General features: G+C 44.5%; 1 protein-coding gene across 1 annotated transcript; it reads right to left on the minus strand.

Annotated features, from left to right (window-relative positions):
• Window positions 1-4,719: 4,719 nt before the first annotated feature.
• ZBTB21 (zinc finger and BTB domain containing 21) lies at window positions 4,720-22,989 on the minus strand. The gene is made up of 2 exons (XM_035315866.1): window positions 22,759-22,989; window positions 4,720-10,843 (listed from the first exon to the last, which is right to left on the minus strand). Exon 2 carries the CDS (start codon window positions 10,828-10,830, stop codon window positions 7,657-7,659), a length of 3,174 nt encoding a protein of 1,057 aa, XP_035171757.1. The 5' UTR covers window positions 10,831-10,843; window positions 22,759-22,989; the 3' UTR covers window positions 4,720-7,656.
• Window positions 22,990-23,133: the final 144 nt, after the last annotated feature.

The following is a 23,133-nucleotide window of genomic DNA, read 5'->3' on the forward strand; positions in this document are numbered from 1 at the left end:
TAATCCCAGCAGGTCACGGTGCCTCATCACTGCTCCGTGTTTAACAAGCAGTGATCTCTCTTCATTGGAGAGATGCATGTTTCCTGAGCCCTCGAATATCAGCTTAAGTTAATGACAGCAGCCAGGGCTCCGTGACATCCAACTCTATCCATCCTAGGTCCTGGATGACGTGACCTTAAGAAATTGTTAAAGGTTGTATCGTAACTGCAGAAGTAATGTAAAGCAGATCCTTTGTTAGCAGAATCTGGCTTTGCTTTCAATGACAAATTTCAATGTCAATTCTTTTTATGTCAAATATAGATGGTTTGTTCTCTAGATCAGATATTTTATTAAATATTTAAGCAAATGTTAGTGCGCTCTTTAACAATAACAGATGGAAAACTGTATGTAGATCTTGACTGGATGCAGAAAGAAGTAGAGGTTATTTCCTTGTGCTGAAAGGAGAAAGAGGGAGCCAATCCTCTGGTGACTTGCCACTCTGTGAAGGGATCAGTGAGCAGCTCTCCCCACTTTTTCTACAGCTCACTTATCTTCTGACATGCAGGAATGCTCCATGGGGAGACAGACCAGGAGCCCTTTGTCCCTGTTTTTTCAGAGTCTGAGGGATTATCAAAGGCACAAATCCTCTTGACCCTTTCAACCCTTCATTTTGGGCGCTTGGTGGACCTGGTACTTTAGCTCTGCCAGTATGTTCCACCTGACCTAAGGCCTCCCCCACTCTAACAAGACACCACATACACACACGTGTAAAAGGAACAGATAACTGTTAAGCACGTGCTCTCACTGCTAATCTTACTCTTCCCACCGAGGCCCTTCTTTGCTTCCCCATCAGTGATTTTTATGAAACTTGTTGGATATTAATTCCTTCGAGACCTTGGCTCCTCTTATTAAATGTGACTGAAATTGGTTGGTGGGTCCAACCAAACGCACAAATGAAAAATGGTAAAGGACTGCAGATGTGGAGTGCAGAGAAATCCGAACACAGCTCTAGTTTTCAAAGACAGGTGTCTCATCCGCTTTGAAGAAAGGAACCTAGCAACCCCCCTTCCCAAAAGATAGAGACAATTTTCTGCATCATGAGAATACACAGACTGCATTCTCACCCACAGGCTTTTGGAGATGGAAATAATCTGCTACAAAACAGCTTTTGATGAGAGCTCTGCAAAATACCATAACCGTTCCTGACGGTATATTTTCAAACATCTGGTTCAATACAGCTTTAGATGAAAGAGATACTCAGTCAATGTAACCTTGCTTCCACAAACTTCTTTTAATCATTGATTGCAGAGGAAGCAGAATTTGGGCACAGCTCAAGTTTTCATCAGATTTTCTACAGCAGTTAGTTTTCTTGTATTTTCCAGCAAAAAGTTTGCTGAGACACTTACTAAAGCAAACAAAAAGTCATTATTTTAGTAAAGTAAAAACTGTCATTTGCATTCAACAACTAGATCAAAAGAAGTCTTTTTGTAAACAAAATTCCAGTCCCACAGGCACAATGGTATGTACAATAACATCTCAATTTGCCAAGAGAATCCAGTATAAAACACAATAATTCAAAAGAAACAAAGTGTAAGTTTATTGGACGCCAACATTTCTTAGTCAAGATCTAAGTAAAGAAAACACACAGTAGAAAAAGTTGTACAAAGCAGCAATGGATTTACATTACATTAAAGAAAAAAGTTACCCTAAGCTATTAAGTCTCAGTCCTAAAAAAAGTAAAAACCCATTCTTAATTAAAATTCAGCACTGGTGTATTGAATTGATATACAATGACTGTAAGGTATACAGGATTATAAAACCAGCTTCTTTTGTCTTATCTCTATAATGCTTTAAAATGACAAGTGATTTTATGTAACGAATTGGAAAATTCTAAAGCAAATATATTGGATAATTCCAGCTTGTAGAAACTGTAGGAAACTGTTCCCCTGCACCCAGATACTACAAGTGATTCCATCTTCCTGTTTTTTTTAAGAAGGGACACTGTCAAGAAGAAGCTTTAAGATGTGTACTTTATACATATTTTGTGAAGTTATTTTGCAAAAATATATTTTTTTTCTTTCTGCCTTAACATACACGTTCTAATTGAACATGCTGCTGCAGTAGTGGGAAGCTTGTATCTTTAAAAGGTACGGTGTATCACTGAAAAATCAAAAAAGGAAAAACAGATCAGGTCCTTTATTCTGGAACAGTTAGAGAAAAAGCAAAATGAAAAATAAGCTCAGCCCACAGAATTCCGATACAATTTACAGGCATCCTTGAAACAACTGAGGATGCCTTTAGTAGGCATTTTCATGCCTAAGCAGCTCAAGTGTTATGAGTCAATTCATGTTTTGAAATTGATTTTATTCATATCAAGTATTGTTAATACAGATAAGCACTTTTACAGTATACAACCTTTCTCTTGATAGTGTCCCCATATGTACAACACTTATAGTACAATTTTTCACAAGTCATTTTAAATAAACAAGAATCAATGACATTAAAAAATACTATCAGGCTGTGTTCAACCAAAAAAAAAAAAAATTAACACTGATTCATTAACAGCAACATTAAAAAAAGCTAACCTTACTTTGATTTTTATCTAAATCTTCTGGTAGGAAAATGTAAACAATTTTATTGAACAGTATAGGCACATGCCAGATTACAGGCTCATGCCAGATATTTGCACCCTCACTGTTAGTGCCAAGAAGTTAGGCATAGTCTGTCCTTGTCCCATGTGAGGAACTTCTAGTTTTACCACTGGAAGCTTGGAACAAAAACAGAGTACGTGTAGCTTCAGACCAAACCCGCACATCCTACTTGGGGGATAAAAACAAACAAAAAACCCAACCACCACCACCAAAAAAAAATATCTACTGGATGCTACTAGAATGCTTGCCTAAACAGGAAATGCAGGAACAAGTAATGGCTGTGTGTTTTGGTTCACAGATAAGGCTACATCTCCATTCTGAAGGACATAAGACAAACTCTAGTGTCACCCACTGCTTCAGCAGGTTATCTGCTCATTTAACTGTCAGGGTGTTTCATTCCCTCTTATGGAAAAAATATATTCATGAAGTAGAGACTGTATTATCATAGAACCACAGACTGGGTTGAGTGAAGGGACCTTAAAGACCACCTGGTTCCACCCCCTGCCATGGGCAGGGACACCTCCCACCAGACCAGGCTGCCCAAAGCCCCATCCAGCCTGGCCTTGAGCACCTCCAGGGATGGGGCACCCACAGCTTCTCTGGGCAACCTGTTCTGGTGCCTCACCTCCCTCTGAGTGAAGAATTTCTTCCCGATACCTAATTTAAATCCCCCCTCTTTCAGTTTAAAACCTTTCCCTCTTGTCACTCCGCTCCCTGACACAGAGTCCCTCCCCAGCTTTCCTGCAGGCCCCCCTTAGGCACTGGCAGGCCGCTGTAAGGTCTCCCTGGAGCCTTCTCTTCTCCAGGCTGAACAGCCCAGCTCCCTCAGCCTGTCTCCACAGGAGAGGTGCTCCAGCCCTCTGAGCATCTTTGTGGCCCTCCTCTGGACTCTTTTGAATAATTCCACATCCTTCTTGTGCTGGGTGCCCCAGAGCTGAACGCAATGCTCCAGGTGGGGTCTCACAAGAGCAGAACAGAGGGGCAGAATGACCTCCCTCACCCTGCTGGCCACATTGCTTTTGATGCAACCCAGGATACAGTTGGCTTTCTGGGCTGCAAGCACACATTGCTGGCTCAAATCCAGTTTTTCATACACCAGTATCCCCAAGTCATCTGCAGGGCTGCTCTCAGTCCATTCCTCACCCAGTCCTCGCTCTTGGCCTTGCTGAACTTCATGAGGGGGCGCACGCCTCAAGCCTGCCCAGGTCCCTCTGGATGGCATCCCTTCCCTCTGGTCTATCAGTGCACAAACTGAGTAGCTTCGTGTCATCCTCAAACTTAATCCCACTGCCCATGTCACTGATTAAGATATTTAATAGTATTGGTCCCAGCACAGACCCCTGAGGGACACCCCTTGTGTTTACACTTGGACATGGAGCTGTTGACTGAAACTCTTTGGATGTGGCCCTCCAGCCAATTCTCTCTCCATCTAGCACTCCATCCATCAAACCCATATCCCTTCAACTAGGTGGCAAGAATGTTGTGGGGGATCATACCGAAAGCCTTACAGAAGTCCACGTAAATTATTACTGGTTGATGTCCTTTGTTTTTGTAAAACTGCAGAAACTTTAGGTGTGCACGCAGTTTTATGTAGAGGAAAATTCATTTTAACTTTTGGTTCTAGGACTTAATAAATCCATATGCATTTTTTTTTTGCCATTTCTCACTTTCAGTGGGTGATCATGGTCCCAAAATATCAAAAAACTTAAGCATGTATTTTAAAAAACATTTAAGATTCATCTCCATGGAACTTAACCATATGCTTAGACCTTTGCCAACACAGTGCCTGAAAGGAAGAGAAGTCCCAAAACAAAATACGTTTCATGGCTCAACCCTGCTCCTCTTAAATGCAATGGAAGTTTTCACTGGACTTCCACTGAAGCAGTTTAGTTCTCTGAGATTTATTGGATAGATTATAAAAATAACCCCAAAAGAAAAAATTAAAGATTCTAATCTATATATTAAAACATCTGCACATTCCTGTCACAAATTTTAAGAAGAAAAAAAGTTTTTGTATTTAACAAGAGCTCTAACTTTGCATCACTTCAGTACACAGTTACAAAATAAAACAAAATATGATGAGGACAGGTTTTTTGTCAATAAATTTGCCTTTTATTTTGGCTGTGGCCAAGCTAGACACTCTTCAGAAGACCTTTATTTATAAACAAGCAACTAACATTTTTTTCCATAATTTAACTTTTAAAACATATATTAAAGTTATATAAGTGGAAGCATATTTATTCCGTATCCTCCAAAATAAACACTTCTATCAAGGGCTTTTAAAGATACTGTATAAAAAGCTAATAGAAAACCAGAACTACTATATAAACATCTCATATTTAAACTTCAGAGATCCTGAATTCCTTTACTAAGCAGGAATCGAATTTAAAAAAACAAAACACAGAACACGCTCAAAGTTAAAAACAAAACTTAAAAAATTCTGCAGAAAAGCTTAGAAGGAGGCTATTTAGACCAGAAATATTTTTGTTTGTTTGTTAAATACAATACATAGTGTACTAGGAAGAAGGTCAAGGTTTCTTGAAAGACGTTGTATGAGCTTTTGATTTTAAATGTGTTGTATTTATCATCATACCATACAGCAGAATCCCAGTTGGAAGGTAACGTTGATGAACTAGTTGCCACTTTCCTTTAAAAAGCACACTGATTTTTAAAATGTTGGATATAAACTATCATAAGTTTATGTGAAGAAGAATCATTGGTGAAAACTTAGGTACCAGTTGACATGTTTATATTTTCTATGCACAGACTTCTTAAATACATTTAAAGCGCATTTAGCAAGTTTTCATGTCTTTCTCATTTTGTTAAACCAGGTTAAGTGTATTAAGTGTTTTATTTATTTTTTTTCTTGTGAGAAGGAAATTTAGTCTTATTTGATAGTGACATTTTTTATTCCACCTAACGAGTATGTAAGAATCTTGTTTTAATTGCAATTTCATGTAAAGAATTTGATATTCTAACAGGTTAACATAACCACATTCAAGTGCAGTTTGCTTGGAAGCAAACAAAAAGGATAAAATGTTACTACTAACATGTATAGTGACAATTTTAGATTTTCATCAAAAAATGAAAGAGGCTTGAAAATAGCATTACCTTTTTTTGGTAGCTGAACAAAGTCAGTGGTCCATACTGAGCCAACACTTTTAAGCTTAAATTGCAGGAAAAACACTACAAAATTCCATTAGGAAAAAAACTAACAGTGGCACACTTGGGAGAAAAATCCTCTCCCTGTGCGTGCCTAACTGAGGATGTTTATCCTCAGATCCTGGGATCAGTGTGCAATTCGTTTTGAGTTTGGGATGCTGAAACAAACGCGTGATTAGAACCAGAGAGGATTAAAGCCTCGCTGCTGCTCCCAGTGACATCGGCACCGAACTCCTGCTGCTCTCCGTGGACACGGGCTGGGCTCTGGCTAGGTAGTGTGCAGTGCGGTCCCCATCTCCCAGCCTCCCGGGGTCGTCGGTCAGGGCCATAAACACTGTCTGAGTCTCCTACATCCTTGCTGCTCACTTTAATCCAGCGCCACTCCATTCAGTTTAAATTCTAGTGGAAAATCTTCTGTTAATTTACCACTACTTCTGGGTAAGTATTTCCTTTACTTGCAGAGTAATTTTGGACCCGTGCTATAGCTTCTACGATCCTGCTTATGCTAAATGCTCCAGTTGTGATTTGTGGTAAAATAATGGAGCCACACGAAATACCTGCAGCCCATTACACCCATGACTTTTAACAAATTAGAAAACTGCAACACAGTACCACAAATGATAGAAAGCGGCAGAAAGAAATATTCTACGCATTGTACTCCTAAAATACAGTGATTGTAGTGTGATGTCTTCTCCTCTGCTTTGAGCTGGATATGTACGCTTAATACGAATCTCAAATACATACTTCTTCATTTATACAGGTGTCTATATAAATATTTACATTTTTCGTTTTTGTTAAAACATATCTTTGTACTCATGGCTAGGCTTATTACTGTGTGTAGGAACACAGCTATTCTTCTATCCCTTAACAAGCTCTGTTTTGATTTAATAGTTATACATTCCTTTGTAGTTAGAATTACAAACAGTTGTACAAACAGTGGAAACAAAATTTTGAAACTTGTCTGACATCTATTCAATCCTACTTCATGTCATAAACAGTACCATTTGTGTTATGATGGTTGTTAATACAACTTTAGCTACCGAAACATCTATAGTAAATTATTCTTTGGGACATTATATAAAGCGATGTACTCCCCTCCTCCCCCAATTTTTCTTAGAAACTTATAATTAAATGGCTGAAAGCAGGCTTGCTGCTGTTTTTATATAAAATCTCAGTAATAATATTGCTGCCTTTAGATTCTATTTTAATTTGTACAAGTTCCATATAATAACAAACAATTCTATCTTCCCTTAAAATATCAAACATTCATATCCAATAATACCAGGATTACTGAAACTTGAGGTTTATTTGTTATTGCTAAAGATCTCTAAGACCTAAGTCAATACAGCAAGACACTCCACCCATTTCCTCCCTAACTGCAAGTGCATGGCGGCTATTTATACGGAGCTTGTGTGTCGGTTTCTTTAAAAGAAAAAACGAAAAAATAAAATAAAATCAGTGAAGTTGGTTACAGTATTTCACTACTATAAACTCACAGTTAGAATCCACATTGTTGTTGCTCTTTCATTTAATATATAACTTTATATATAATACACACGCGCACACCAACATCACAGGATGAAGATCCATGCATACAATCCAGATGCGATCGCATTTCAGTGTTAAATGAAATCAAAATTATTCTGTTGCTATTAGATCCCAGACCACAGTACTTTAAATTACTCGGCTTGCTATCTGCTAACGAAGTTAGTTTACCTTTATCTTCAAATCCAAGCAGCATCACAAATTCCCAATCTCCTGTCGTCGTTGCTTTGATCCTCTTCGTTTTCTGGTTTATATGGCGCACGTCCGAGATCCTGAAAATAGCCTCCACTGAGCCAGCTCTTTAAGGTATCTGTTAAAGCTAATTGTGTGTCTGTTCATGGCTCCAAAGACTAAAAGCTGTCTTGAAAGTCCTGTGACAGAGTTTACACATGTATTGTCTTTTGAACGTGATTGCCGAGAGCGGTGGAGCATGATAGAAGAGCGTGTCTGACTCCTGCGGGACAAATAACTTTTCAGTAGTAGCGGAGCTTTCAGACAAGCCTGTCGGACTGTCGGGCTCCAAAGGCTGGATTTTGGGCAGCGGGGGGGGCGGAGGTAAAGGTGGCGGTGACGGGGAATTAGCGGGTGGGCACATCTCAGGCTCCTTATTCGAGGACTCCTCTGTAGCCTGGGACATATGGGACTGGAAGTGACTCCATAGCCGGAAATTGGTTCGGAAGGCCTTGTTGCACACGTGGCAAATGAACGGCTTCACGGAGCACAGGAGCTCTTGGTGACGCTCCAGCTGCTTGCGCACCGTGAAAATCTTACCGCACTTCTCACAGGGCCACAGGCCGGCGTCTTTGTTGGAGACCACCTCCTTCGGTTCTCTGCTCGCTTCAGTGACCTCTTCCTCTACGTCGTCTGCAGGCTCCTCCTTGATTTGGATTTTAAACTGCTTGGAAACACTTAAGTCTTCAGGCAGGCAGGAGGAGTCTTCAGAGTCAAAGTTGATCTGTTCTGACGAGTCACTGAATACTCCATCCTCCTTTGCAGTAAAATTGTTCACTTTATTGGACTCTGGCTGGGGAGGCAATCTCGACGAGCTCGTTATTTCTCCATTGTGATCCAGGATAGGTAAAGAAAAGTTCTCTGAGGGAGCCATGGTGTTCTGATTGTGGACTTCCACTTGATGACGCCAAATACTGAAGGACGACTTAAAGGTGCGCATGCACTCGAGACAAGTGAGCTTCTTGTATTCACACTTGCTTTCGTGCTCGTGCTTCAGCTCTGGAGAAGAAAATCTAAGGCTGCAGTAAGGACAGACGGTAGCGTTTCTACAGAGTCGCTCATGATTCCCCTGCTCGATAAGCGAAGACAGCTTAGCATTACAGAGACGGCACTGATAAACTTCTTTGTTTTCCACCGGACTTTCAATGTGAATGTGGTCTTTCTGCTTGGGAGCCTTATTTCCTCCAATAGGTTTTTCCCCTGGGTGCATTTTTATGTGCTGCTTGAATTGAGAGAGGAAACGGTAAGCCTTCCCACAGTAGACACAAATATAGGCTCCTTTGGTTCTCGATCTTAAATTCCTTTTGATGACTTGTTGTGCTTGTGAAGCGGACTGTCCCTGAAAACCTTGCTTGCCACGTCTTAGTTTAACTATTAGAGCTTTCTTAATTTCTCTCTCTCTCACTATATCGATCAGTTTTCTTTGGAATTTTTCATCCAAAACAGCATGCGAGCTGGAAGCTGGCGAGGGATTCTTCACGATTCCATGCTGTGTCTGGCAGTGCGTCCACACTTTGAAATTGGTGTGAAATCTCTTGTGGCATATGTCACAAGCATAGGGCTTCTCTGGATTATGATACATGTTAACGTGACGGTGAAGACCCGCTGTTGATCTGAAAATTTTAAGGCAGTGCTTGCATTTAAATTTTTTATTTGGTCTTGCTTCTTCCATCTCACTGTATTCGTCCTTACTGACATCGGAATCAGCAAAATCAGCATCAAGGTGCGTCGGGCTCGAGCCTTCCTCGAAGTTTTCTTCTGACTCAGGAGAACCTTGCTCATTCACCTTCAGTTTCTTAAACGGCAGCCTTCTATCCGCTTGAAATCTCCTCTTTGCTGGAAGTCTACTTGGCTCCTTATGATCATCCTCAGTTTTGAAAGTAAAGTCTTTATTTGTAGACACTGATGCATCGCCCACCGTTACTCTAATTATTTCGGAAGGATCTGAAAGTGGACTGCTAGGTTCAGTTTTTATTCGCACCTCTGTGAGAGGGGAAGCAACCTCCCTATCGGTTGACTGAGAGGCACTGAAGGACCTAAGGCGATGTGGGTGCATTACCTGTGGCTTTTCATCTAAGACTAACTTCTCTGATGACTCCTTCAAACACGACTTCTGAGATGCAATATTAAATGTCTTCTGGGAATCGTTAGTTCCTGGTGAGGAGGAGGATGATACCGGTGAAGGTTTTAGGTCAACAGAAGGTGAATAAATAGGAACCTGACTGTCCATGGACAGTGACCTTCGAAGGAGACTTTTTACAAGTGGCCCACTTCGGTCAATACTTTGGTTTTCAGGACCAGATCCACTAGACGGGATTACTAGTCCTAACTTTGAGTAGTATAGCAAATTCCTATCTTCACCTTGACCATTTCCTTTTCCTGCCTCTCGCAACAAGAACGTAGATTCTGATGAGCCCCGCAGCGATAAGACTGGTGGACGCGGCCTCTTTAATGACATCTCTGCAGCCTTTCCTCTCAAAAGCTGGCCACTGCTTCCAGGTTCATCGCTTGCAATTTCTTTCTCTGCTAAGGGCTTTTGAGGCAGTACTGTGTTCCTTTTCACCAAACCACATCTGCTCTGATCCTCTACAGTCCCAGAAGTTTCATGAAGCTTGGTATAGCTCACAGGGTTGTCTTTCAGCCATCTCCTTTCAGTCAGTGATAAATTGTGAAGGGTTTCGGTCGGTTTTGCTGCTTGTGGTCTAATGCTAGTTTTGACAGCAACAGAGGGTGAAGGTTTAGAAGTATGGCTTAAATCATGTTGTGTTTGATTTATACTCTTCCCTTGTGCTTCACTTCTGTTCTGACAGACAATGACACTTCTCTTCTGAGAACTGCTTTCCTCTTCGTCTTGATACAGGATCTTCTTAATGGGGCACGCTGGAAAAGGAGCTTGAGGGCTCTTTGAAACAATGTTTGTAAGAAAGGATATGCCAAGGCTGTAGCCCAGTTCTTGCACAGCTGCGAGACTGCCTTTCTCAATGAACAAGGATGAGGAATAAATGTAGTTTAACACGTTATCAAAAGCATCTGGTTCACAAAAGTCGAGCTGAAACACCGACTGAGACTCATTCTCCTTATTCGTGAACAGAGTCTGGAAGTACTCACTGCTGGCAGCCAGAACATTTTTATGAGCTCGAAATTTCTGGTCCCCTACTATAAGAACAACATCACACAGCTGTCCCTTTAGACGCTCCTCGTTCAGTGCGCTCAGAAGTGAAATGGCATGTGCCGGATTTATGTAATGCAAGAGCCCCTCCATGATTTGGCTGTTTCTGAAAGAGAACAACAAGAAAAAAGTTGCAGGTTGCTTTATGGAAACAGTTCTTAGAGATCATGTAAGCACGCCTAAATCTTGCTGCTCTTCATAAACAGGCTAAAAGGCCTTCAATACTGCTGAAGAAAACAGCTAGTTTGGAGGACAGGTATGGGAATTAATATTGTTAGCCCCAGCAGATGCACAGGCACAGGAATAACCAACTCATGTTAAAGAGCACTTTCAAACATACCCTAATAGTTGATAGTGCAATGATCTTACACAGATTATTACATTTACCTAATTAGAGGGGTGTGATGGGGCTGTATTCTCTACCTGCAGTATAGCCGTCCACATGAAGAAATGCCATTTAATTGTTTCACTTGATCAACTTTTTCTCAGCTTTATCTTTATGAAGATCTACCTTGGCAATTGCAGCGATGAACTTCTGAATCAGACACTGTTGTGGTTTAACCCAGCAGGCAGCTAGGTACCTCAGACACTCGCTCACTCCCCCGCAGAGAGGTGGAGGAGAACCGAAAAAAAGTAAAAGTGCAAGAACTTGTGGGCTGAGACAGTTTAGTAAGAATAAACGAATGAACAAAAGGAGGAAAGAACGAAAGAGGGAAAGAACAAACTGAAGAACAAAAGGAAGAATGGACCAACAGAAGAATGGAAGAACAAAAGAAAGGCAAAAAGCATGTGATGCACAACACCACGACTCAGCACAAGCCAGCCGATGCCCAGCCAGTCCCCGGCCAGCAGCAGCCTGCCCTGCCTTGGCCAACACCCTGGCTTTATTGCTGAGCACGACGCCTGTGGTGTGGGACATCCCTCTGGCTAGCCTGGGTCACCTGTCCTGGCTGTGTCCCCCCTAGCTCCTGGTGCACCCCCAGCCTCCTCACTGGCAGGGCAGCACGAGGAGCTGAAAAGTCCTTGGCTCTGTGCAAGCACTGCTCTGCTACAGCTAAAACATCGGCATGTTATCGCCCCTATTTTCATTTTAAGTCCAAAACATGGCACTGTTCTTGCAGCTATGAAAAAAAATAACTCTGTCCCAGCTGAAATGAGGACAGATACTTAATTATGCCAAGTCACCTTCTAAAGTTAAGCAACCCTGACAGTCTCCTGCTGACTGAGCAAATTAAAGGTTTTTTGTTGTTGTTTTTAATAGGATGGGAAGGACGCTAATATTGGGGAGGGAGACAGAAGCAGGATTATTGTCTGTAATCTACGTTAATTCATCATGTTTGCTTACATTTAGTGAGTGTTATTAACATACCCTTCTAGCTATGATGTATGTATCACTTCTTATAAGTACTTTGTCACGATTTGGTTTCTTGGAAATTTCATGATTTTACTTGAAGTATCGCAGCTGTTTTAGCTTAAAAATCATCAGTGAACTGAGCACCCCATCTTATTTATTAGCATAAAAGCAGTTTCTGCCCACAACCCATACACTTGAGGAACAGTTACCCCAGATGTTACTTATAAGTTACTCTTATAATTCTGTTAACTTTGAAGTATGAATTTTACACTACCTTCCTCTGTGGTGATGTAGAACAAGCGTCTGTTAAACAGACAAGTGTCTGTAGAACAATGTGTCTGTTAAAAGCAATTCTATTCTTTTTGCAGCTGATTTAAGAAACTATTTTTAAGATTTTATATATGGTGTATGCTACTATAACACAAAGGTTTCACTGGTCATCAACTTACAAAGCTAAAAAAAAAGTTATCAAAAAATAAGAAATCATAACCCTGTAATTCATAAGTGGGAGTGGGAAATCTTACAACCAGTGTCTAGAAAGACGAGGTGATCAAAGTCTAAACTGGTATTACTGAGATGACTTCAAGGGTGTGGGATGCAGTGTCTCAGAGCACTGGTCATACCGCAGGACTGAGCTACCCTTGTACATCTGAGAGTACCGGAAGAAGTAACAGCATTACGGCAATAGCAGCAGCAGCATTCTGTTTCCTCACCAGATCTCTTAACTGAGAGTTTCAGTGCCTTGCGGCATTGCTTCATACACAGTCACTTATCCTTAATTCCCCCACACCTCCCTCTAAAAAAGCAGAACTGTTAGGCTTCTATGAATGTGAGAAACCCATCTGTTTTGTTCTGCTTTCTATGTTTTATGTAAAAGTACTGTCTGGGGTGTGAGCTGCTTTTGGGACACCTCTGCCATTTGAAGTGCTGAGGTCTGACTGTCCAGTCTCCAGGTCTGTGCACTCATTAACACTTGCAGTGTTATTAGGACGTGTGCTCCAGGAATGCATCTTTTCCTTTAGTTTCATTTGAAAGAAACTCAGTTTACATGCTCAAGTGATTTATCAGTGATGCAAGCTGCAGCAAGGTGTATGCAGATAAATCCGTGATGTATTTAGGAAGGAAACCTGAACGAAAAGCATCGCTGTAGAGACACACGCTGGAAGTAGCTGCTCAACCCATACTTTAAGGATGATCTGGGAAGGAGACAGTCAAGTGTTTTGAAATATTTTCAGATCTTTTATTTTAATCTGCTTTACCCAGGCCCTGTGTCTTCTGTAAGACATTTGCAAAATAAATGTGCAATTACCATGTGTTCATTTGTTCATCGTAACACAGTAATGCTGTTAGTACAGATGGGTGTAAAATTGACACATCTCAAGCAGAATCCAACAGTCCCCCATTTTTCTTTCTGCATTCTCCCTTTCATTCATAGAACACCTTCAATTTATCACATTACACATGACAGAGATAATCATGCTAGTACACTCCTCCGTTTCATTCTCAAAGCACAGCTTCTGTGCACTGAAGGAGGCAGAGCTCTGGCGTAATGTAACTCTGTCACTTTAATAGTAACCAAGGCTGCAATGTCTACAACTAGCAAGGGACCAAATTAATCCTGCAAAGGCAGCTTTAATCCCGGACTTTCCCAATTCAAGTGCTTGACTTTCAGCTTAACAGCCTTTAAATGCAACAGTCAGAAATAAAACAAGTTATATGATGCATTAAAAAACAAAACCAGAACTGGTCATGCAGAACCATTTCAACACATTTACACAGACCACCAGAAAGCCTTAAGACAGATTTAAAAATAAACCAAAAAAAAAAAAAAACCACACAGATTACTAGTGTAAATGTACACTGTATTAAAATTTCACTGCATGAACACTTTTCAGTAATAAAGTTTATCCAAAACATTCATGCTCTCTTTGTTTCATCCTATCTGCTCACCACAGTTCACAACTCCCACAGCTGTGCTAGTTGTCTTGGGTTTACAGGGCAAGGTTTTGGTAGCAGGGGGCTGCAGGGGTGCCTCAGTGAGCAAAGCCCAGCAGCTGCCCCATGTCAGAGCAGAGCCAGCACCAGCTGGCTCCAAAAGGGACCCACTGCTGGCCAGAGCTGAGCCAGGAGGTGATACTGGGTGGGCCTCTGGGAGAGCAGAGTTAAGGAAGGGAAAAACACCATGCAACAGCAGCTGGGAGAGGGGTGAGAACATGTGAGGGAACCAGCCCTGCAGCCCCCCAGGTCAGTGCAGCAGGAGGGCATGAGGTGCTCCAGGCAGGCAGCAGCAGTTCCCCTGCGGGCTGTGGAGAGGCCCCTGGTGGAGCAGGCTGTCCCCCTGCAGCCCATGGGTCCCACACGGAGCAGATCTCCACGCTGCAGCCCGTGGAGGAGCCCACGGGGAGCAGGTGGATGTGGCCTGGAGGAGGCTGCGGCCCATGGAGAGCCCCCGCAGGAGCAGGCCCCGGGCCGGAGCTGCAGCCCATGGAGAGGAGCCCACGCAGGAGCAGGGGTCTGGGGGGAGCTGCCGCCCGTGGGGGACCCGTGCTGGAGCAGTTTGCTCCTGGGGGATGGACCCCGTGGTACGGAGCCTTGGGGGAGCAGTGCTTGAAGAGCTGCTGCCTGTGGGCAGCCCCCGCAGGCTCAGCTGGGGAAGGACGGCATCCGTGGGAGGGACCCCACGGGGAGCAGGGGCAGGGAGGGACCGTGAGGGAGCAGCGGAGACCAAGCGTCAGGGACTGACCGCAGCCACCATTCCCCGTTCCCCTGTGCCACTCAGGGGGAGGACATAGAAGAGGGTGGATGGGGGGAAGGTGTTTTTAATTTGCTTTTAGTTTCTCAATATTCTAGTCTGCTAGTGATAGGCAATAAATTACAGTAATCTCCCTATGCTGAGTCTGTTTTGCCTGCGACAATAATTGTTGAGGGATCTCCCTGTCCTTATCTCGACCCTTGAGCCCTTTCCATCATATTTTCTCCCCCTTTTCCTTTGAGGAGCGGGACTGAGAGACCAGCCGTGGTGGTGTTCAGCTTCCCAGCTGGGTAAAATCACCACACTAGTATAAATATTTGCCAGCCTGTATCACAGAGCAGGTTAGGCAATAAATAGAAAACAAATATTTCTTTTCAAATGCTGGTCAGTTCTCACAGCAAAGCACAACCTCAGAAATAATTGCTCTGGCATAACTGAAGAGGCAGCAAACTGTGGCAGTGCACCAGCTCTAGGAAGACAAGAACTCCTTACAACAATTTGCCACTAAAGCTGATGTAAGGCTGCTGGCACTCAACCCCGATACAAACGGCATGCCTAGCATTGTGCAGATAACAGAACTATGCCAGCCTCTAGATCTGATTCCAGGTTTATGAGGAATTATAATTCCTCAGCTGAAGATTATTTTGCCTAAGCCCTTTCCTGTCAGCCTCCAGATAATCAGCTTCTACTCTCTCCAGCCATTTTTCCCAGCCATCTTCACTACTGACTGGAAACAAAGATCTTTCCTATTTTCTTCCCTGATGTTGGGGTGACATCAAGGAAACGGAGCACATCAGAAGATCTCCCACTGTCTGTGTTTAGGTGCTATGTGGTACAGCACCTGCGGGTCCTCAGGAGGAACAGTGACAATGAGACTCCAGGTCCAGCAGAGGTAAGTGCAGCAAGAGTGTCTGCAGCCTTCCTTTGAGAGGTTGGGAAGAAACTGTGCTGTCAGTCTTCAACAGCCCCTTACTGATAGCAGGCTTCAGAGACTGAAGCTCCACGTTTGGCCAGATTATTATTATTATATATATATATATTGAACAAGGACAGAAAAAGACACCTCTACTATTTCAAAATGACTTTCTGCAAAAAGGAAGGCTCTACTCATGAAAGCTCTTCACAAGTAAAGCATGAAAAAGCTTTCTCTTTGGCTCAGCAGTTCATTATCTTCAGTAGCTACCTGCCTTCACAGTGTTAGATCTCCTTCTGTTCCTCTGTCCCTTACGCTCCTGCCTCCTGCTCCCAGCCCTCTGGTACCCTCCTCTTCCTTTTCCCAGCTCTGCTGCTCATTTGACCTCCAAGTAAGTTGATTCAGCTCCCTAAAATGAAGCAGGAAAAAGCAAAAAAAATCAACCCAGCCTTTTATATGCCTGCTCATTTATAAGGTTAGAAGATTAATCAGCTCACCGAGAGGTCAGGCGCCTCAGAGCTGCTGCAAGAGAAGCCATGAAACTACTCATTCTTTGTCAGCGAGTCGCTCAATCAGCCTCGCCGATCTGAAACACCACCTTCAGAAGCAAAGAAGTCACCAGTGCTGAAACTTTACAAAGAGAACCAGGCAGACTTGTGGGAAACTTAAACATAACAGCTTACACTTGCATATACATAAGCGACTAAAATAAGATGTCGATGTTGCCTGCTGACATCCATTATAACCACGTAGCTGTCAGCTAAAGCTATGTTAATAGCATGTTGGGGGTGGCAGTGGGAAAAGACTGTGCTCTGAAACACGTAAGGAGATGCACGGCTGCAGCAAGGAGGCGCCAGGGCTGAGAGAAACTGCAGGCAGAACCAGAAAATGCAAGGGAAGAGGAAGGAGTGCACACAGAGGAGACAGGCAACAAGGCAGGGTTAACGGTGGTTTTAACAGGGAAACGGACCGTGGTGCTGGGGAACACACCAAAACCCAGAGGAGCACGGACTGTGGGACCCAGCTGAGAAATACCAGGGGCTGCCTGCGGTTCCCAGGTGAGCACAGGCACGTTGTAAGAGCTCAGTTGTAAGTGCTCTGCAGAGGCTTTGCTGGCTCTGGTTGTCCACATGCTGTTTCAGACACCAGGGGAAAAAGTCTCCTTCTCCATCAAGAGTCCAGATGCAGAAGTAACCTACACTGCTTAAACTTCTGTTCAAGCATCCTGTGCTGGATTTTATTATTTGAACTTGACCGCAGCTTATCAAATGCCTTTCTTCAGACGCAGAACTAGAAGCTTTGAACCTGCAGAGCAAGGTTGTTTGAACTTCTAGCATCTTCTTCTAACTACATATTTGAGTGCTCTCCTGCCGAAGGTTTGGGGATTTTGTCTTTCTGGGTTTTACAAAATGTGATTTCAGCTGCTATCGCTGTGTTTTTCACTGCAGACAACATCGAAAACTTTCTCCAGGATGACAAATAGATTTCATTTCCAGTAGGTCAGCAGCAGGAGAGACTTACTGGTATGCAGATGGGCATAAAGTCAGATAAGTAAAGTATTTGTTAACGTGTGACATTGCTACATTAATTCCTAACTATTTAACCCACGGGCATACAGAAGCAGAAATTTAAGGACAGGAAAAGAAGAAATTCTCTAACATCATGCTGTCTCTTTTGCCCTCCACCACAGAGAGGTAACCAGCAGTTATCCTGACGCAGACTAGACATTCTATTAGAAATTAGAAACCATTTTCCACGTCCAGACCATACCCGCAGTTTTGCCAACTGACACTCAGAACAGCTCCTCCTGACTTGCAGCACACTACAAAATCCCAGACCACCACCACCAAGCTCCGCTTGCCCTTCACATCCCTGTTCAGGAGCAAGCAGCAAAGGCTGTGATTTCACCTCATTCTCAGTCCTGCCTCATCGGGGATTGCTCGGGCAAGGATCAGTGCGTGCCTCCTCCCCCTGCAAGGAAGGACGAGCTCGCCATCGGACCAGAAAACTGACCCAGCTCACTGGGGGACTGCACAGCTACTGGATGTAAGGGAGAGGGCAGGAACGTGCGCTGCCTGACAGCTTCTCTCGTCCTTCTTGGAAGAGTTCGTGAAGATTAAAACACTTTAAAAGTGGTTTGATAAAATATTTGTCCTGGCCTCAATACACAGACCGAAAGGTGTGTGAGTCAACATCCAAATTGCTGTAATAAAAATCAAGAGACTAAGAAGTTCTAAAATCCCTTTCCCTAAGGAAGTCTTCGGTTTTCATTCTTCTGAGTTTTGTAACATTGCCATTACAATCTCCGATGGGACAAGCCCCAGAGACCCAGTGGCAGAATGTGCAATTTAAACACTTGACGAATTATCCCCAGAAATATTTCATTTTTTCTGATAACAGACACATGAAATCACAGAACTGGAGGGGAGCTGCACACCAGACGTGTATGGCTGCACGCCTGCTGCGGTCTGAGTTTATTATTTTATTGGCAATGCTGAGATAATGCTTAGCAAGTTGGATAATCCTTCAGTCACCTGCCTTGATATATGAGCCGCTCTTGTTGTGTTTAACTGGCCCAATTCACAGTAAAATTGTATTTACGTTCTGCTTTTCATTTTGCTGGCATAGTTAAAATGACAAACCCTAATTACGGGAATATTCGCATTAATATAAAGATGTTTTTTTTACAGGAATAGTGTATTTTGGATGGGAAGAGAAGTGAATTATACCCATGTAAGACGATTTCCTATCAACAGAATTTTTATGCTAAGGTTTGCACAGGAATAAAGGAGGTGGGGCAAAAGTCACACACTTAATTTGAAACACGCAGAACTTATATAAAAGCTGGAATGTGGGCTGAGCCTAAAAACTCGCCAGCTTTCAGGATTTTGGGAGTGCAGGTGTCTTCTACCCCCTGGAGGGATCTAAAGAAAAGTCTACTCAGCCATCTCTAATTACGGGCCAGATACTGGGAAGGCAACACAGGATGATCCTGTAAGAGGGAAGGCAACAGCAATTGGACATGAGTCAAGCAGGAGACTTACAGGGTCACGAAAAGCACGTGGAAGATCTTCAGCTCCAAGTCCACGTGCACTTGGAGCTGGGCATCTCAGCTTTATTCATTCATTTATTAAGCAAACCAACTCCTCCACTTGCATTAGTGACCAAGAACACTGTAGCTTTGCTTTACGCCCCTGAAGAACTCACAAGAAAGGAGCTGGTCCTGTTCTTGCTAAATTTGCGGGCAATTTGGCCGCTGACCTCAATAGCTGAAGGGCTGCACCCAGAGTTAGGTCCTGGCACAAGACAAATTCCTTTTGGTTGGGTCAGACAGACCTGGCTGCAGCAAACGGTGGTTGGCAATCGCTGTAATTCTGCTGCTTTTCCTCCTGTTGTTTCCTAAGTAACTTTAAAAGGATTTCTGTGAGGCGTGTTTACTGGACAAGGACACTATTGCTGCAAAACCCTCCGAAGACGCTCACAAACATATTCAGACCAGGAAGTCAATCAGCTGGAGCCAAAGCAGCCCTCACGTTCGTTGTAACACCTGGTGGGTGTTACTGCTACGTCCCTGGCTCCCAATCTATTGGGGCATCAGGCTCGGTGCCTGCCTGTGCGCGAGTGCCTTTGGGGCATCAGGCTCGGTGCTGGAAAGAAATGAGAGGCAGGGGTGATGGGGACATGAGCTGACCTCAGAGCAAGGGGTGCCCTGAGCTAACCACAACCTAGCGAGGGGACAATGAAGAATGAATCACAACCCAGAGGTTACTCACGCTGCTGAGCACTGATGTACAATAAACCATGGACAAGGAGGCTGGTGCTCTGAGGAAAAAGGAAAAAAATACTTCTTCCTTTCCCAAAGAAAGGAATTTGATCGTAGATGAATTACTGAGAAAGGACAAGTTTTGCAACATAACTATTTTTGAAATTATTTGGGCAAAAGGACTTTTGGTGCCTTTTTATTACAGATTGCATGGAAGATTTTGCATAGCAAAGAGGGGAAGACAATAAAAAAGTTGACAACCAGGACTGAGTGATTTTAAAGCTTTATCTTTTCATGGAATGCAAGTTTTTTAGAGCTGACAGTGCGTGTGGGGGGGAGTTAGAGTGAGTTTAGGTAGGTAGAAAAGTTGTTCAGTTCTTTATTGTCTTAATTACATATACCTGCACTATTCTAGAACAGTGTAACACTTGAAGTAGCTGGTGAGCAACAGCTTTTTTGTTGTTGTTTAATTTCACTACCAAATGAAAGATGTAATAGAATTGCTGTCTTAAATAATATTGATAAAGGAAAAAAGTTCCCAGCATATTAAATAGTATTGAATCTACTGTATAAATATTTGAGGAAAGAGACCCCCTCTGCACAGAACATCTATTTTAAAGTACTGCTTATTCCAATCTTTCCCTTCACAACAAAGGATTTTGCAGCCTCAAGACTTTTTTTTTCCCCTTTTTCTGAGGATCTCTGACCATTCAACGTAGCAGTGTTCACTGAGAAGCAGTTCACTTGCTCTAAAGCTGAGAATTTCTTTTAATGAGCACTGGAAGCAGCTGCAATTAGTAGTGTGTGACTCACAGCACAGCACCTCTGAGCGCAGTACGAGCTATATGGTGGTTACAGCCCCATTTCCTCTCCCCGGCTCCTCCTTCCTCTCCCCAGTAAAGCCACGCTTGTTTATAGACCAGAGTTATCACTACTGAGCAGACAGAACAACTTTCAGAACCTTGAGAACTAAAAATGGCAATTCCTTGAGGTTTTTAATGGTAACTTCTTGACAGCTGCTGAAGTTCAAAAATAAACAGCTTCAGCACACCATGACAGCTCACGGCTTTCCGTAACGGTGTCCACTCAAACCCTAAGGAAAGCTTAGCTGGCCATCACTGTGATAGTCAAACAGCTGGTGCTGTGATCTTCTGAGCGTCAGTATTCTCTGGCCTCACACACACATAAAAAAAGATGAGCTCAGAAACCACCGTGTGTTTTAGGGACAACCAGCTTCTGGTGATCTACACAGAAGGAAAAGTGAGGGCAAGTGGTCTCCCTCGTGGTCTTTGCGTACAATTAAATGTACAACACAGAGGACTCCTGGAACTTCTTACAAGCTACTGCTGCTTTTCACATCAAGTTAAATTGCTAATACCTACTAAAGGGTAAGTTACTGTAGGTGTTTAAAACCACATCCATTATGACTTTGATCCCAGCTTGGATCACAGGCAATGCTGAATGTGATCAAATCAGAGGAGGACCACCACTGAAAATGAGATGCGGTCACCCACTCAGTTCTCATCCACAGGGGGATCATGGCTCCAGCAGGCTCTGCAGAGCTCACAGCTGGAGAAACCCCCAATAAATCATCTTCTGACAAACGCTGTGGTAGCTGAGGACCCCACAGGCTGTCATCTGTGACATCTCCCTGCAAGTCCCTACTGAGAACGTGTGCGTGTAAATTCTTTCAGTGCTCATGATCCAGCCACACTGGGTGGATTTGTATAGGTAGGTTCTTCTGAGAGGACAAACCTGTACCATGACTGCCGTAAAAGCTTCACATAGAAAAGGATGTGAGATCCTCATCCACTCAAGAGCCGGCCACATCATTTGTTTTCTGCAAACAGTTTTTATAAAGACAGTTGCTACGGTTTGCTCAAAACTTTCCCCCCAAGAACAACAGCATAAGGCTGGTGGAAAATTTTAGTCAAGGCAGTCGGTTTGTCAGTTTGAGCAAAGTCAGGAGAACTATAATTGGCAGTGCTCAGGCAATACAAATATAGAGCAGTACCCGCTTTACCTGTGAAACGGACTTACTACTCCCAGTTTGATATTAAAAATTGGTTGTATAAAAACGCATTTCAAATGAAACTGTGTTTCTGTGTTGCCATTGTTCTAAGGATAAGAATATTCATGGTATCTTAACTATTAACTACAAGATCTTTGCCGTACTTGAAAAAAAATGAGATTACGTGATCCAACATAATCTTTTACCTACAGCCTAACTATTAGTTCTACTGCAATTCCAACAGCAAAAACTGAATAGTTTTTAAACAAATGTCATTTAATTTTTGAGAAGCACTTGCTCAGTATGTGGTGAGCTCCTGCCTCATGAAAACGACTGCGTTAGACGAAGTGTTTCTGATATTTTGTGTGAGCCACATCTCGGCTGGGTACCTAAGAGAGTTTGGACTTGAAATTCGAGGAGCGTTGAAGGAGAACTCTGACAGCTCTAAGGGGGGTAGATCGCGGACAGCTTTTGGTAATTCCACCGGCGGGCAGCACGGGCGCTTTTCCACTACACGGCACTTCTCCCTCCTCAGGGCACACTGTGACCAGAGAGAGCTGAGGCGAGCGACACCCGCCTGGTTTAACACCTGCGTGCGGTAGCTGTGCCGCAGGAACGCCGCGGGGCCGCCCCCCGCCCGCCCTCCACCCCGCCTCCCCTTCACGCCTCCTCACGGGGCCTCCAACCGCCCCCCGGGGGCCGCCAACCGCCCCCTCAGGCGCGGCCACGCGCAGGGGAGGGGCGGGGCTTCCCGCCGCCGAGCGCAGGCGCGCGCCCTCCCTTCTCGGGGACGCGCGCGCTCCCTCCGCGCAGGCGCGGTTCCGCGCTTCGCCCGCCGTGGGGGCGGAGGGAGGGGGAGGAGAGCGGGCGCGGCGCATGCGCGCAGCGGAGGGCGGGGGGGGGGGGGGGGGGGCCGGAGGGGGGGAAGAGCGGCGGGTCTATGTGGCGGGTGCGTGCGCGAGGGAGAGGGCGACGGGTTTCGTAACCGGCGCAGGCGCGCTCCGGGGCCCGCTGGGTGGAAGGGGAAGGAGAAGAGAGGAGGGGAAAGGAAGAAAAAAAAAATTAAATAAATAAATACAAAAAACCACCTCAGAGTTACGTCAGGAAAAGACGCCTCTGGTACACCGTGTGTGCGTGTGTGTGTGTGTGGGGAGGGGGGGGAGCAGCCGAGCGGCGCGGGCGAAGCCCCCCTGAGGGCCGGGGGGCGCGAGACGCGGCCGTTACTCACCCGCTCCGCCGCCCCCCCCGGCTCGCCCCCCGCGGCGGCCCCGCTCACGGCTCGCCCGCGCGCGCTGCCGCCGCCGCCGCCGCCGCCGTGATTCCATCCATCTTGAATTTGACGTCATCCCACACCAGGGATGAGGTCATCGCGGGGAGCGCTCGTCACGTGCGCCGCGCTCCCATTGGCCGCCGCCGGAGCGGGGGGCGAGGCGACGCGGCGCGGCCGGGCACGGGCACGGCGGCGGGGACGGGGATGGCGGCGGGGGGATTCCCTCCCCCCCCCCCCCCCCCCCCCCCGCCCCCCCCCCCCCCCGGGTCACGCGGGCCCCCGGGCCGTTACGGGCCCCCCCCGGGGGGGGGGGAAACCGGGCCAAGGGTTTGG

This window comes from Oxyura jamaicensis, chromosome 1 (genome assembly GCF_011077185.1).
Source record: "Oxyura jamaicensis isolate SHBP4307 breed ruddy duck chromosome 1, BPBGC_Ojam_1.0, whole genome shotgun sequence".
NCBI lineage: Eukaryota > Metazoa > Chordata > Aves > Anseriformes > Anatidae > Oxyura > Oxyura jamaicensis.

Excerpts from the sequence above, each read along its gene's own strand:
- ZBTB21 (XM_035315866.1), bottom strand. The coding sequence starts at position 10,830 with ATGGAGGGGCTCTTGCATTACATAAATCCGGCACATGCCATTTCACTT.